General features: G+C 36.4%; 1 protein-coding gene across 1 annotated transcript; it reads right to left on the bottom strand.

Annotated features, from left to right (window-relative positions):
• Nucleotides 1-2,463: 2,463 nt before the first annotated feature.
• Nucleotides 2,464-16,163, bottom strand: LOC140431817 (uncharacterized; the record flags this gene model as incomplete). Its single annotated transcript, XM_072519695.1, has 3 exons — nucleotides 2,464-2,505; nucleotides 9,084-9,810; nucleotides 16,013-16,163. Coding segments are annotated over 3 exons (920 nt in total), but the record flags the coding sequence as incomplete, so codon positions are not given.
• Between the last annotated feature and the right edge of the window lie 991 nt (nucleotides 16,164-17,154).

Below are 17,154 nucleotides of genomic sequence, written 5' to 3'. Positions count from 1 at the left end.
ACTACCTCATCAACATCTGTGACACTTATCTGTCCAACAGAACATTCCAAGTTTCAGCGGACCAAAAGATGTCAGCAATTCAAGATATTCAGGAAGGAATGCCCCAGGGCAGCATTTTATCTCCAATTTTATATAACATTTTTGTTTCAGACCTACCTACAGATCCAAGAACTTCAACAGCTCTTTATGCAGACGATACAGCAGTGTATGCATCCGGAAAAGACGAAGAAAGAATCATCAGGAATATGGAAAATAACTTAGAAAAAATCACGAGGTACACCGAAAAATGGAAAATAAAAATCAACACCCAAAAGACGCAGTTCATAGTCTTCAGCCAGAGTTCGAGACCAACACGAAACCAAATCATAGGATAGGAGGCAACAGGATCCAGGAAGAAGACTCAGTCAAATACCTAGGAGTCCACCTCGACAGAAGACTCAACTTCCGGATGCATATACAAAAAACTAAGGTAAAAGCTAATGCAGCTAAAAGACTAATTCTTCCTTTCATTTTTAGGACCAGCCCGCTGTCCAAGGCCAAGAAAATCCAGTTGTACCAGGCCTATGTTAGATCGGTGATGCTGTACGCAGTTCCAGTGTGGAGTTCCATTGCAGAAACACACTTGAGAAGATTAGAAGCCACGGAATCATCATGCTACTGGATCATCGACGGAGCATCATGGGAAGACAGAATCACGAACGCAACCATCAGAGAAAAGCTCCAGTATACACCACTGAGGGAGGTGGCCGAGAAAAGGACCAGGTATTTCTTCCACCAGGCTACAAGAAGACTCCTTAAGACCAGGGGCATCCTTGAGAATAACAGGAACCAGAGGATGCATAGAACTACCCATAGACTGATCGACCACCTGATCAGGGTCTGACCGGATGGTTGCCGGAAAACAGCCAAGCAGGGAAGTAGGTACGGTACCGTAAATTAGTACCTACAGAAGAAGACGAGGATAAATCCACACACAGAGGTCCAGGATGCCGAGAGGACGAATAATCAAGAAGCTGGCGGTGCAAGTGCGGGACGCTGAAAGAAGAATATAATGAATGATATACTCAATGACATGTTAAATTTTACTAGGCAATAAACGTTTTTATTTTTATTTTTATTTTATTTTTATTTTATTTATTCCAGCATAAAGATATTCATAAATACACTTGTGACCAACCTTCACTCCAACACAAGTCGATCATAGACTATATAATAATGAGACAGAAATCAAAATTTAAGTGCCAAGACTGCAGAGTAAAAAGAGGATCTAACTGTGGGACAGATCACTACATTCTTTTAGCTCATCTTTTGTACCCATTTAAATAATACTACAAACAGAACACCCAAAGTGAAAGAAACACTACTGCACAGTACAAAACGGAGGGATATAAATTGCACCTTATATTCCAACCAAGTATTGCACATTTTTCAATCTAGATTAGAAAAGTAACTAAATGAGATGGAAAGAAATATGGATGTAGAACAAGAACACAACAACCTCAAAACGATAGTAAAGAAAAATGCCTATGAAGTATTAGGAACAGAGAACAACGACAAAATACACCACGAACCACCATGGATGACAGGAAACGTAAAAGAAATGATACAAGAAAAAAACAAAATAAATAAGAAATAACTAACAAATAAAACATCTAGCAATAGAGTAACATATCAATGAAATAACGGAGAAGTAAGCAATCAAATAAAAAAAGCAAAAAACAATTTCTGGGAACGAAAATGTGTTCAAGTTGAAAATTTAATTGGTCGTTCTCAGACTACGGAAGCATGGAGAACTATCACTAATATAAAGAAAAACACCCATAACCCCTTAAGCAACTTATTTTCTATAGAAAAGTGGCAAAATTACTTTAACAATTTACTCCAAGAGTCCAGATTGGAATATAAGGGAGAGAAATACAGTATTAAGAGACAAACAGATAGTAACATTAATACTAATATCAACGAAGTCCGTACTGCGTTAATTAAAATGAAAAACGGGAGATCTCCAGGACCTCTCAATAGAGCTGTAGAGTTACTTAAAGCAGAAGATCCACTCCTAATAGAACGAATAACTTTTAGAATAAATCAATGCTTCCAACAAATTAAAGTACCATCTGTATGTAAAATCGCTCTCCAAGTGTCCATCTTTAAAAAGGGTGATTGAAAAGATTCTAACCACTACAGAGGATTAGTGTCCTACCTATTTTCGGGAGATTGTTTGGAAAGATAATAAACGGAAAACTATAAAATGATGTAGGATATCTAATTAACGAAAACCAAAGTGGATTTACGCCTGGTAGGTCTTGCACTGATAACTTGTTTATACTCCAACAATTAGTAGAAAAAAGAATAGCCGTTGGTACCGAAGTACATCTAGCCTTCATTAACCTTAAAAAGGCGTATGATATAGTCCCAAAACTTAAATTGTGGCAAGCTTTACAACTGGGCATTAGTCCATACCTTTTAGGAATAATCACAGAAGTATACGGGGATAACGCTACTTACCTAAAAATCAAAAATAGACTATCAGAGCCAAAAAAATTAACAAAAGGACTAAGACAAGGATGCAGTTTGTCACCCTTACTGTTTAATTTATATATTGAGGTGGCCCTAGAAAATTGGAAAAACCGTCGCCAGGGAATTGGAATCCCCATAGGAAATGACGTACTGTTCTCCCTGAACTTTGCGGATGACCAAATCGTCCTAGGTTAAAATTCTTATGATCTAGAATTTATGATAAACCATCTATACAGAGAATATGTAAAATGGGGGTTACAAGTCTGCATGAAAAAAACAGAATATTTAGTTATCAATTCAAATGCAAGGTTTGAAGGGTTGATAGAAGAGGACGTAAAAATTAAACAAGTGGAAAAATTTTAATATTTAGGTGCACTCATTGATAAGAACGGCTTGAGAGACACTGAAATTAAACACCCAATTAATCAGGGACGTAAAATTGTAGGATGTCTGAACTCCTTATGGTGTGATCGCAACATTTCCAAAAGGAATAAAAAAATAATAGGGCAAACCATGGTTGAATCAGTTCTTTGTTATGGCTTTGAAATATGAACAATTAATTCAGACCTGAAGAGAAGATTGTTGGCAGTTGAAATGTATTATTTGCGAACAAGTACTAGAATATCAAGGCTGGAAAGGAAGACCAATGAATCTATAAGAAATAACATAAATGCTACAGAAACGGTCATTGACACACAGAGGTTCACAGATGGAAGCCCTCTGGAAGAAGAAAAATAGGTAGACCTCAATGCTCATGGAATGATGGAATTAGAAGAGCGATGGAATCAAGAGATTTGGAGGAGGAGCATGCCTTGGACCAGGAGGGTTGGTGGAGGAGAACGGAAATATATTGTATTTACAAGTTGGATCCTGTAATATATATAACATTACGAAGTTCTCGGGAAGAACCGCGTTGATAATTAAGTAATCGACGTTTAGGCACCTATTATCAAGCGGTATATGGTTCCGTTCGAGTTCGGGGTCTGAATCTGTCTACTCCCCTTACCCGTGACGTACTACTATCGTGTTCTGTATAAATAAAAGAACCAGTTTACCGCACTAAGGTCTTAATTTGACTACTCCTCAGTGTCGAGTGATGATTGGTCTTACCCTGTGTAGCTGCTTTTATACTCTCAGTATGCGCGGAAACGGTATGCGCAGAGACGGTCTGAGTGGAGTGGGTTTGGGGCGGGGGTCGCTGAAGCAGCGGTCACTATGTTACCAACAGTCGTTTAGCGTCATCGCGCATGTTTAAGCTGTTAAGCCGTTTTTTAATTTCGATGGCTTCACGAATGATTCTCGATTTTAAGAAGCGGATGGGAGCGATGGTTTTTGCCTTTTCGAAATCTATTTTGTAGCCGGTCTGTTGGGACCAATATGATGTTGGGCTAGGGCTAAAGTAGCATCGGAATGTTTGACAGATATAGAATGTTCGTAAATACGGTTATGGATTCGTCTGTATGTCTGTCCTATGTATGTACGTGGGCATCTGAAACAAGGTATCTCATAGACACCATGGTTTTCATTGGGGATTTGGTCTTTTAGATTTGAGATTAGACAACTTAAAGTGAGTAGTGAAGATGGTTTGGATATTTAGAGGCTTAAGAGTTTTACTGATATTGTCAGTGACACCTTTAATAAAAGGTAGAAAGATGTTGGGTTGATCCGGAGGCAAGGTTTCTTTTTTGGATGGGATGGGATTTAAAAGTTTTTGAATGCTTCTATTGGTTTAGGCTTTGTGGTTGCCGTTTGCCTTATTGAATTGATTTCGGATGACCTATGATTGTTGTCTCTAGGTCCGATGAAACGGAAAACAAGAGTGTTGATAACTGAATTGAGTTGGGCGGGGTGATGATGTGACTGGACATTGAGACCTCTCACACCCAGAGAAAAATCCCGAATTCCAAAAATATACGGCCTTTTAAAAAATTCATAAGTCCAATATTCCCCTTAGACCCATTGTCAGTGCATACAACTGTCCCGCTCAAAAATTGTTAAAATATCTCGCTTTATCCTTACAACCATTAGGCAAAAACTCCTTGTCTTTGTCAAAAACTCTTTTCATTTCATTGAACTTCTGAAAAATATTTCTATTTTACCCTCAGTAATACATAGTGTAATGTATCAGCCATATATCCAAGGGAAACAACCCCACCCCCCAAACGCAATCTATAATCAGTTAGCCCGGTATGTAACAAGTCAACATAGCAAGAAAATAAAAGAAACAAAATAAGGGGTAGTTAGCCTAGAAAAGAATAATTAAAATTTGACCTAGTTTAACGTGTATTACACAAGTTTCGATATCAGGTCAGCTCCGAATGTTTAAAAATTACGAAATGTGAAGACCTTCGTGGGAAAATAATACAAGCGCCGAAGCGACACACCAGCGATAAGAATTGAGCTGAGCTAGGAGGTTACACATCGCATGATCCATTTAAGCACGTGGAGCTGACGACGCAATCGGCAAAAACTCTAGGGGAAAGCAATAAGACGCGACGCTTTACTTCGGAATGTGACGGAGTAATTGAGGGTACGCGTTGGCGGTACATAAAAACAAAGAAAATCGGTCAACGGGGCAGTGAGTGCTCGACACCCCAGGGGAGTGCTAGTCGGTCCGCCGTCCCGGTGTGTTCAGCTCAATTAGCTTGGTATCGTGTCCGACGGAAGGTAGAGAGTATAAGTACCGAATTTTCGTCTCTCTTAAAATCGTGATAGCGTATAGTGCCCCCAGAGTTCATTCAGACTGTTCCTGAGTTCCAGTTCGGACTACAAGGCGTATTCTTTAGCTAGGGCCTAAATACGCTAAGGTTATTAAACATAAATACTAACCAATGGGGAAAAACAAATAACAGTAGATTGTCCGCCCTTTATACTCCTTGGTAAGTCTCTTCTCGTCTCCCTTCGCAAAATTTGATAAAACAATAATTAGCCATCTCGAGTATCTTGTTTTATTAGTGTAGATTTACGATTTATTAATATATTGTAAGTTTGAAAATTGGCTTTTGTTCTTTCCCGGCCTGTTTCAGGTAGAGACTAGAAGAGAACACACTTTTTCGCTTTGTACATCTCTCCGGCTTCTAACGTAACCCAATAACCTCTAACTCTTTACAGGGCCTGCATCTGAACGTCCTTCCTCCCCTTAACCAAATTTTTCCTACCCTCTTGTAAATCCGCGAGGGCGGAATCACGACCGTTCGGACTAGTTGGACCAGTAAGCCTTGCCACCGCTCGCAGAGTTAAGTCTCCCTTAACTATATAGGACAGGATATTTCAATAGTTTTGACATTTTTCCTTTATTTACTAACATTTCTATCAATAAAACCATTTCCATATTATTTTGCGAATTTTATTACAAGTTATGGTTACCATGATAATATTGTCAACCTTCGTAATGGAAACATTTAAAGAAACAAATTTATATTTTCTGATTTAACTATTAGGCTTCTAGCATGAATATATATATATATATATATATATATATATATATATATATATATATAAAACCCTGTTTAAGACTCAGCAACAAAATTCAGCAAGTAGCAGGAAAAATGATATTATTATTTTAATAATATGGCGTTTATAGAATATTTCAAGAATACCTTTCATATCTATATATTAATATCTCTTATAAAATTATACCTAGTTGATACACATCAAGATGTATAATTTTTCAATTTGCTAACATACTCTAATAAAACAACGCCACTGGCCTTTTCGACAAACACATCAGGCAGAATTTTATAAAAAATACCTCTGAATTTTGCCTCTATATTCAAATCGTACCTAAATCATTCGCAAGTTTTCTGAAAGTGGAAAAGAGATGAAAACTTCGTAGCGATGGCGTGAAAAAGGACACAGGGATATTATTTCATGAAGGAAATTTCATAAGGGTAAAGAGCTCACACAGCTTTACTCAGATGATTTATTTCGCCCTTTTTTACCTAAAATATAGTGCTAAATAAAATAGGGTCAATCTGACAGAAAGTCGGGAGGACAAACCATAAACCATACAAGATGTCGAAAGCACTAGATTGATTTCTCCACTTCATTAATTTGTTGAACGATTTGTTATTTTGATAATTTTTCGACTGTTCTAACAACCATTCAAATTTCGTCATTTTGTGTCTTGTGAAACAATTTCACCCAATCATGTCAACATTAGACTGATAATTGCATTCAGTGCAATTTTCAATCCCTATGACAACACGATCGAGTTTGACAACTTGATCCAAATAAATTTCAAAATGTCAAGAACACCACAACAAAATTATAAATATTATGCGTGGTAATAGATCTTCTATAGTAGAGAACAGCAACGAATCTAATGTTAACTTAAATTTTAGTAATTGTACTTTCACTAACTGTACTTTTAATAAATAAATGTTTCGTTATGTTGAGTTATGATTTTTTTTTCGAAAAATTATCCGCCGAATATCCCTCGGACATTGATGAATGCTTCATAATTTCATGACAAATTTCTCAAGCTCGTTGCTTTGAAAGGAACGAGCTTTCGATTGTCATGAAATTATCTCGTCTGTTATTAATGTCCTAGGGATATTACTACTGAAAATAATTGAATAATTTAATATAACTATAAGTAATATAATATTGAGCAGATACTATTAACTTTTAACAATTAACAGACTTCACATCGATGTTTTAAGTTTCTCGTCATGTTATGGAATAAGGGTTGTCTCAGGTCAGTGAAAAAGGCTATAACGGCATCCATTTATTCATTGATGTTTTGTGGTGCCACATATCGTCTCGAGAATGTAAAGGATAAGGGAAGTTATTAAATTGTGAATTAAATCTGCTTGGAAAATGTTCCTGAAGAAATTAACGAATTGCGACAGCAGTCTAGCAAGTTGCCCCGTCTTGCTGGAAAAATTGGTCTCGACATGCCAAATTACGTACACAACAGAATTAATGTCTTTTAGGAATAGAGCTTAGTAAAATTTTTATATACCTCAGTTATTTATTTATTTATCGTATGGCATACAATAAGAACACATATTTAGAAAGCAATATAAAACATTACATGGAGTATTACAAACGAACATCTAATGCATTAATATAGTCTAAAACATTTTCGGTCGCATTCAGGAACTCGTCAAAAACTCCAGGGAACCGCTTTCGGGGGCATTCTTCAACAATGTGACGGACGGTCTGTCGTTGCGCACCACAGTCACACTCCGGAGTAAGGGCTTTTCCCCATTTATGTAAGCTGTCAGCACATCTACTGCTTCTTGTTCTTATTCTGTTTAGCGTTGTCCATGTACTCCGGGTCAGTTCAAAGCCTGGCGGTTTCTGATCGATACAGGCCATTTGCTGTGCTTCCTGTGGTGAGTCGCGCTCCCATTGTCTTCTCCAAGCGTTGGTGATGTCGAAATGTTCCTGATGTAAGGAGGTGGCCCTTAACATGACAGGATATCTGGAGCGCAGTCTGTTCATTTCGATATCACGCCTATCATGGTGGATGGGTAGTTGATGGTTAGACTGGATTTTTCGATATTCTCTGAGAAGGGAGTGACTGCTTCTTAGTTTCGGCGGTGGAATGTGACTCAGGATGGGAAGCCAATAGTTGGGTGTTGGTCTAATTGTACCTGAAATCATTCGCATTGTCTGGTTTAATTGGGTGTCAATAATCTTCGTGTGTTTGCTATTGAGCCATACTGGGGAAGCATATTCAGCTGTCGAGTATACAAGTCCGATAGCAAATGATCTGAGTACGGAGGCTGAGGACCCCCATGTGGTACCACATTTTGGATTATATTATTTCGCGTTTTCAGTTTTGCTGCCGTTCTTTGTAGGTGTTCTTTAAAACTTAAAGTTCTGTCAAGAGTCACTCCAAGATATTTTGGTGTTGAGTTATGAGTTAGTAGTCTGTCTTCAAAGTGAACGGACAGTTTTTTGTTGGCTTGCGCATTATTTAGACGGAAACAACACACTTCGGTTTTCGTCGCATTAGGCCGTAGCCTCCATTTGCGAAAGTATTCTCCCATAATGGCAAGGTCATCCGTTAGTATTGTTTCTGTAACTGCCATGTTATTATGTCTTGCTGCAATGGCCTAGTCGTCAGCGTAGCCAAATTTCTGCGAATTTGTCCTAGGTAGGTCCGCGATGTATAAATTAAACAGTAAGGGTGACAAAACAGATCCCTGTGGCAGTCCATTGCTGAGCTTCATTTGGACACTTTTTGAGTTGCCCATTGTGACTTGGAAAGGTCTGTCGGTGAGCATGCTATCAATGAGTCTAGTTATCTTTTGACACGGGATGGCACGGATTAGTTTGCAGATTAGTCCTTGTCTCCAGACGGTGTCGTATGCAGCTGATAGGTCAATGAAAGCAACGGATGTTTTTTGCTTTCTTTGAAAACCTGCTTCAATATGTGTTGTTAGGGATAGGATCTGATCTGTGCAGCTGCGGTTAGGTCCGAACCCTGCTTGCTCAATAGGTATCAATTCAAATATGTTATTACTAATTCTGTTGTAGATTAATCGTTCCAACAGTTTATAGACACAGCTCAGCAGTGCAATCGGTCGGTAGTTTTGAGGCTGATCATTTACCTTTCCTGGTTTTAATATGGCTATAATGGAGGCCCTTTTTAGTGAGTGGGGGATTTCCCCTGATTTTATCATATCTGTATAGAAATCAACCAGCCATTTCCTAGCATATTTGCCACAGTGGAGTAAAAATCCTGGATGAATTTTATCGAAGCCGGGTGCCTTTCCAGACTTAACTTCTGATATTTCTGAGTTAATTTTTTTTAGAGTAAACGCTTCAGAGTATTGAGATGTAAGCGGGCATTCAGACTTCAGTATTTTTAGTTCTTGCTTTATTTTGGTGGTGTGGTCACGATCTCTAGGTGCTCTTGAGGTAGCTGCAATGTGGGAGGCCACTCTGTTGGGAACTATTGGTATTTTATCTCTAGTTGTGTGTCTGCTACTACCAAGTTTTCTAAGTAAGGACCATGCTTTTCTGCTTGATTTACTAAAGTCTAGTTTTTCCACAGTTTCCATCCATTTTTGTCGTCTGGCTGCATCCAAACTGTGCAGTAGTTCGTCCACAATTTCTCGGTCTTGGCTTTCGTTGTATTCTTGATATAATTTCTCACATTTTTCATTACATCCTGGGACATACTCTTTACGATATCCCCTGGGTATAGTTTTCTTTGCTGTAGAGATAACCGCGCCAACAAATCTCATGTAGTTTTCACGTGTTGGGGTTATCCATCCCAAATATTTGTCCAATCTCTCAGTAAAAGTTGTCCAGTCTGCTTTTTTAAAGTTCCACCTAGGTCGAGGAAAAGATGATATTATTGGTATTTTGATGCCAACTTCTATTACAACTGGTCTATGTTGGCTATGTGGAAAATCTGGGAGTACTGTACGTGAAGTTGCCAGGGGTTGATTGTTTTTATTTGTGGAGACAAAGCATAGGTCTGGGTTGTATTCTCGTTTCCAGGCTGCAGATCGAAAAGTTCCCAACGATCTTTAGCTATACTATCTTTCTATACCTCAGTTAATTAAGTGTAACTCGCCGACTATTTTCTTCGATAAAGTACGGACCAATGATTCCGTGTCCTTAAACTGCACAACAAACATAAATAAATTATTAGTTTCTAAGAAAAATTTAAACACTTCTTATCTCGGAAAATAAAGCATTTGCTAGCATACGTTCATATAGCAAACTGTCATTATTTTTCATGCAGAATCACTCGTTGAAGTTGACTGTACGTATTTACTAAAAATCTGTATATTTTACAAATAATATGTAGTATTGAAAACGACTAAAAACCTACACTTTGAACCTCTATAGCTCAGACACAATTGATTTCTGAGACATAAGTTATGCGAGATTCTACCTTTTCTGTACTGATTTATCAGGCAAATACGTGCATATAGAAAACCACGTAAATAATCGGGCAATATTGTCTATTTTCTAATTATGGTGCAACTGAAATCTAATTGATTCCAAAAGTGTGGATTTTGTAAAAATAATTTTAAGAATAGTCATATTCCTTAGATATTTGTGTGTAAAAATATATACACTAGTGTTATTACATGCATCCTTTCACAATCGACGCATATATTTGTTTTGTTAAGACATAAATACGCATCTTAACCAAATCCCTTTCCAAATAACTAATAAAGATATATCATTTTAAACGAGTATAAAACCCGTAAATATCATTTAGTTTGTAGCTGGAAACGTTGATATGGGTCTAACAACAACACTGACGGGTACATAGAACGTAGAGAACACAACATAATTGTGAAAGCACAATCAAGATTAATATGAAATGGATTTCCATTGGGATATAAAATTATTCTGGTGGATTGTTTTCACCGTCTTAAACCCGTTCATATGCGAGAGGAAAATTGTAAATGGGAAGTGGAGCTTGAATTTGTGTTGTCTGAAAAGGGTGCAAATATTTGTTTACTGCGTTGTGGGAGTTTTACATATTGTTTTTGACGTTTTCCGTTGCAAGATAACAAAAACTGTTTGTAGTTGTTTGCAAGCACACATCAAACGAATATTAAATTTTCCTTCTTATTTTTATCTTTATGGGAGTATTAAAGAGCTTTAGGCGTATTCTAGCTTAGTGTATGAATAACAAAGCAAAATTCGCATGGTTATTTAAGCTTATGTAAGAAAAATAAATACTTTAATTATACGATTTAAAGTGAAATATCGTACGTAATTACGTAATTAATGAAATACTTGTCCATTATTGTGTGAGATTTGCAACTCTCAAAGTCAGAAGTATGACAGGTAAAGGAAGAGAGCTTACTGATTTCATGCAGAGGAGAAGGATAAGTGTACTTTGTGTGCAAAAAACTTGTTGGAAAGGTAATGCGTCAAGAGATCTTGGAGATGGATGCAACTTAATATATAGTAGTTCGAACAGCATCTTGATCAAGATGCTGAAATTAAAAGAAGAACACAACTGGCCTGGGGCGCTTTCGGCAAACTAGCATATATCTTGAAAAACACCTCCATTCCTGTAAACTTAAAGAAAAAGGTGTATAACACATGCATACTGCCAGTTTGTACCTACGGCTTGGAGACAGTAGCCCTTACCAAAAAATCTGCTAAAAAATTAGAAACAACGCAAAGAGCAATGGAACGAATCATGCTTGGAATATCACAGAGACAAGATTAGAAACACCGAGATAAGATGTAGAACGAAGATTAAGAATATTGTGGAAGAAGTTACAAAAGTAGCCCGATATAATGACAACAGGTGGACACTGAGAATTCTAGAGTGGAGACCAATGACGACAATAAGAAGCATGGGAAGACCTCAAAAAAGATGGGTAGATGACATAAGAGCAGTGGCAGGCAAACAGTGGATTAGATTGGCGCAAGATAGAGAAAGATGGAAGCAATTGGGAGAGACCTACATTCAGGAGTGGATGGAAAATGGTTGACAAAGAGAGAGAGTTCGAACAGTCATAGCAGAAATGGAGTAGGTATTATTTTGAACAACGAGTAAAAGAAATATCTTGTAAGGTTAACCAGAATAAGTGATATAATAATGAGTGTCTAACTATTGAACATTGGACAATATTGGACATTGAAGAAACAACACATAAGAAAAATAGAAGCGTTCGAAATGTGGTGTTACAGAAGAATATTAAAATTTCAGTGGGTTCAAAGGATTACCAATGCTGAGGTACTACGACGTCTAAATAAGGAGTTAGAAATTATGAACAGTATAAAAAGAAGAAAACTAGAATATTTGGGTCAAATAACCAGAGGAGAAAAATATGAGCTGCTGAGAATTATTATGCAAGGAAGGATCCAAGGAAGAAGAAGCATAGGAAGAAGACGCATCTCCTGGCTGAAGAACCTTAGAGAATGGTTTAACTGTAGTTCACTACAACTTTTCAGAGCAGCAGCCAACAAAGTGACCATAGCCGTTATGATATCCAACCTCCGATAGGAGATGGAACTTTAAGAAGAAGAAGTCTAACTATTGTCAGACAATACCAATGTGAATATCATATATGTGCCTACGCCCCACAGGTAGAATGTGAAGAACAGGAAAAGGAAGAATGTTGGAGGGCTTTCAAATGCGAGATGTTTGGGATTCCTGTAGACGAGAAGTGTTTTATAAAAAGTAATCTAAATGACCATATTGATAGAGACAGAGCAGTAATAGAAAGAGTTCGTGGAAGTTGTAGGGTAAGAATAAAAAATGATGAAGGAAATAGTGTGATTGACTTTGCACTGGCATAGGATTTGACTCTCATTAATACGTTATTTATAAAGACCGAAGACAAGTATGTTACCTATAGTAGCAAGAAAAGGAAAAGTCAGATAGATTTTGTGCTGTGTAGAAGGTCACCACTGTAAAGTGATAAAAGGTGAGTGTATAGTTAGTCAACACCGACCGGTAATAGTGGATACGGAGATGAAGGTGAGCGGAAAGAAAAGCAAGTTGGATAACAGAAGGTACAGTGGTGGAAGTTAAAGGATAAGGATTTGGGAAGAGTCTTTAAAGTAGAGTGCTGGAAGATCTTGAGGAAAGGAGAATCAGACATTGAAGTTGTGGTGCAAGTGAGAAAAAAAAAGCAAAAACATTTGGAAGAGCCTCTTAAAAACAAAGAAACTTGGTGGTAGAACGGTAAGGTGCAACACCCAAGGGGATGAAAGGATTATACAGCATTGCTAAAGTAAGGGACAAGTCATCAAAGGACTTGACCCACGTGTGACAGATTAAAAGTGCCGATGGAAGTGTGTTTTGAACTGATGTTGAAATAAAGCAAAGATGGTATTAGTACTTTAGAAAATTGCTTAATAAAGAACGCCAAAGAAGAGACAGAGGATGCGAATTCCCAAATAAAAATGCAATACAGGGGATGGCAAGAGATGAAGTTGTCGACGCGTTAAATAGGATAAAGAGTGGTAAGGCAGTAGGACCTGACGGAATACCTATGGAGGTTTGAAAGGCTTTAGGAGGGGACGGGGTTAATATTTTGTGACTAATGATGAGTAGAATATATGGACAAGAAAGGATGCCCCATGCATGGAGAAAGAGTGTGATGCTATCATTGTACAAGGGTAATAGAGACATTAAGGACTGTAATAACTGTAGACAGATAAACTTAATGTCGCACATAATGAAAATTTGAAAGAAAACTGTATAGCGAAGGTTAAGGAAAGAGACATCAATAGGAGAAGAACATTTTGGATTTATGTTAGGAAGGAGGATAACGGATGCTTTGTTTGCTTTAAGGCAGTTATTAGAGAAATACGGCGAGAAAAAAAAGCTATATTTGATATTTAGAGATCCTAACAAGGCATACGAACAGCTACTAGGCAAGAACTGTAAGGACTGTAGTGGGATTGACCAAAAGTTTTCCAGTGACGGTTGGTTTGCATCAAGGCTCTTCACTAAGTCCTAACCTGTTTAATCTTGTTATGGATGTACTGACAGAAAAAGTAATAAAGGATGCTCCTTGGCCTTGGTCGTAGAGGAGAGCAAAGAAATTGCGCAGGTGAAGTTGGAGTTTTGGACAAGGGCAATTGAAGAAGGAGGTCTTACGGTTATCAGGTCAAAAACAGAGTATATTGTGTATCCAACCACATATACAGAGTATATGTGATTGGAGATAAGAGATATGGTCGGGGACACAGAATTACTTGGAGAAAAACTAGAAGGAGTAGGAGAATCATAACGAAAAATTGGACACAAGATCAAGAAATTGCCCACAGGATACAGGCTGGTTGGTTCAGGGTAACTGAAAGCTAATGAGAGGATGCTGTGTGATTAAAAAATTGGGAAAGGGCTTAAAGGAAATATGTACAAGAGTATGGTGAGACCTGTGTTGGTTTAAGGCGGTGAAGTGTAGCCTGTAAGGAAGGTCCATGAAAAGAATATGGAGGTAGCTAAAATGAAAATGTTACGGTGGAGTTGAGTAAGACTAGAAGGCACAGAATTAGAAATTACTTGTATCGAGACAAAATTATATAAACAATAGTAAAAACAGTAATTTTGTTGATTAGTATAAGGCTTCAGGCTGGTATTGTATTGCCTACTAAACCCTTTGTTTTTCTATTATCTTGCCGTAAAGTCTAGAAATACAGTTTGTCCATTTTTTGTTGTTATTAGCCCTTTATTTATTTCAGTTGGAGTTATTGAGTTTTCTTCTACAATGGATGTCTCTGGCTGAAGGACTGGTAATTATTTTTAGTAAGAAATTGTGAACGATCTTCAGTTAATAGATTTTGATAATAATATTTCCAATCTTTTAGCGATATTAAGCTGATATAAATTGTTTCCTTTCTATCCGATCTTACGGATTTTATTGTTTTTATGCTTCACTTGCTCTGCTAAAGCACATTCACTAGTCTATTTGTTTAAGTTTATTATTTTATGTATATTATTTTTTTTCTTTACCATTGCTTTTTGACATCATCTCCAAGCCGACATCATCTTGTATAGTATTTCAGATTAGTTTTTTTTCTCATTATTCATATATGTTATGTGTCTTTTTTCTCTGCTATACCTAACCAATTTTTTTACTGAACTATTCTTTTGTATTTATTTGATCTAGTATTCCTACAATTCCTTTGTTCTTTCAAGGTTTCTACAGCCGCTTCATTTATACATTTTTCTGTGAGCTTAATGATTGTCAAACACTATTGACCACAGTACAGCTGACAAAACTTATTCTTTTAATACTCTAATAGAGCCTGAATGATTTCGAAGGTAGGTAGACAAATATATTTCTAGTAATAGAGTTAATAGTAATAGAATAGAAGGTAGGTAGACAAATATATTTCTAGTAATAATATATTGACGTTTAACATCTATGTAGTTATTAAAGATGGTTATGCCTTTTGTGTTGCGACAATGTAAAATACTCCAATGATTTACATGTGTACATGAACACAATGATGCCACTTCTTTTGAGATAGCCTTTTGGTGGTTTTTGACTAAACAGTGCAAGGCATCTATGATAGATTGGACTGATTGAGCAATTTTTTTTTGAAGACGTATACTTGAAAAGCGCTAACATATTATGGAAAAAAAGTACATAATTATATGTGTACTTTATATGTCTTGTATGGTACCACTTAAATCGAGACAAAATGTGAATTAACACAGAAGTATAATATTAATAGGTTTTTAACAATATTTTTTATATTTGTATGAGTATTTTTAAAAACGATTTGTGAACGATGTAGTCGGAAGGTCAAAAAATATATAATTTTAGTTACAATTATTTTGGTTTATTCCAAAAAAATATGGTAGTAAATTTTGTTAAGTTTTATATTAACGTTTTTGTATTTTCAGGCATTTTTATTGAAGTAATTTGGCAGAAATGGGACGATTTTGCGAAAAAATGAAAATTAGACCATCAATAACCTAATTTTCCGTATTATTTCAAGCTTCAAAAATCAACAAGCAAATTAATAAGAAGCACTTAACTCGCTGAGTTATTTAAAGAGAACTAATTAAACAATTTCTCATTTTAAATACCCGTTAATCACCTTAACGACATTCTGCAAGACAGCAGAGAACATAAGTGCATAGTATCCGAGACTTGGCAGACGCCCAATTAGAAGCATTAGTTCGATCCAAGCCATCAGAATTGAAATGCTCGTGATGTGCAGCACCCAGTTGGGAGTATCTGAAACAGAAATAAAACTATTAGTAGTTGTTGTCGAGAGCACAGTGGATTTTCGGGGATAAGATGTACACTTGTGAATTTGAGTATTTAATGCCTTTCGGAACAGTGATTTATACATGTAATTAGGACTTTCAAGGAGGAAATTAGATTTATGTTTGTATTATATATTCTTTATGTATTTATATTAAATATATATATATATATATATATATATATATATATATATATATATATATATATATATATATATATATTATATTACATGTGGAACTAGATTTTAATTTCCATTGCACTCAACGTTTCGGCAGGAAACTCTTGCCTTTGTCAAGACTCAAAACGTAAAACGGGACACAGACATTAATGAACTGACTATAACTATATATACTGACTATATATATATATATATATATATATATATATATATATATATATATATATATGTATATTCTTAAACTGGTAATTAACAATTACCGAGTACATTCTGAGAATTTGTTGATGATGATGACTTCTGTTTATTGCCGGCCTGTGCCGATGCATCTTGATTCATCCAATCAGATCATCTGGCTATTTTCTCTTCAGCATAGTTTTTGCTACAATATCCATAAGGTCGTTGAATAGTTCATTGTTGTGGTTCAAGTTCTATTTTTCTCTATTTGGCTGTATGTAGCTGTATAGTGTCTGGTTCAAAGAGTAATCTTAGGTCTTTATCGAGTTCTACTAGCGGTTTTGACTTATTTGTTTGTAAGATTTTTGTGTTAGGATTTGCACTTTACTACAATTGTAGAGCATGAGCAATATCATCTTCACAAGCACCTTCTTGGGTCAGTTTATTAGCATCCTTATTGCAACTTGACAATATTAGTTCATCATCATTAGCCATTTTAAGTTTACTGCTGAATATAGGCCTTCCGTAAATAATTTTATTACATCTGATAATAAGCACTTTAAATCTAGTTGTGCTGGATAAGCTTAATGTCGTCCAACCACCTTA

Source organism: Diabrotica undecimpunctata, unplaced genomic scaffold (genome assembly GCF_040954645.1).
Source record: "Diabrotica undecimpunctata isolate CICGRU unplaced genomic scaffold, icDiaUnde3 ctg00002062.1, whole genome shotgun sequence".
Lineage (NCBI taxonomy): Eukaryota > Metazoa > Arthropoda > Insecta > Coleoptera > Chrysomelidae > Diabrotica > Diabrotica undecimpunctata.
Note: the sequence above shows the minus strand (reverse complement) of the source record. Positions and strands in the feature narration are given on the sequence as shown.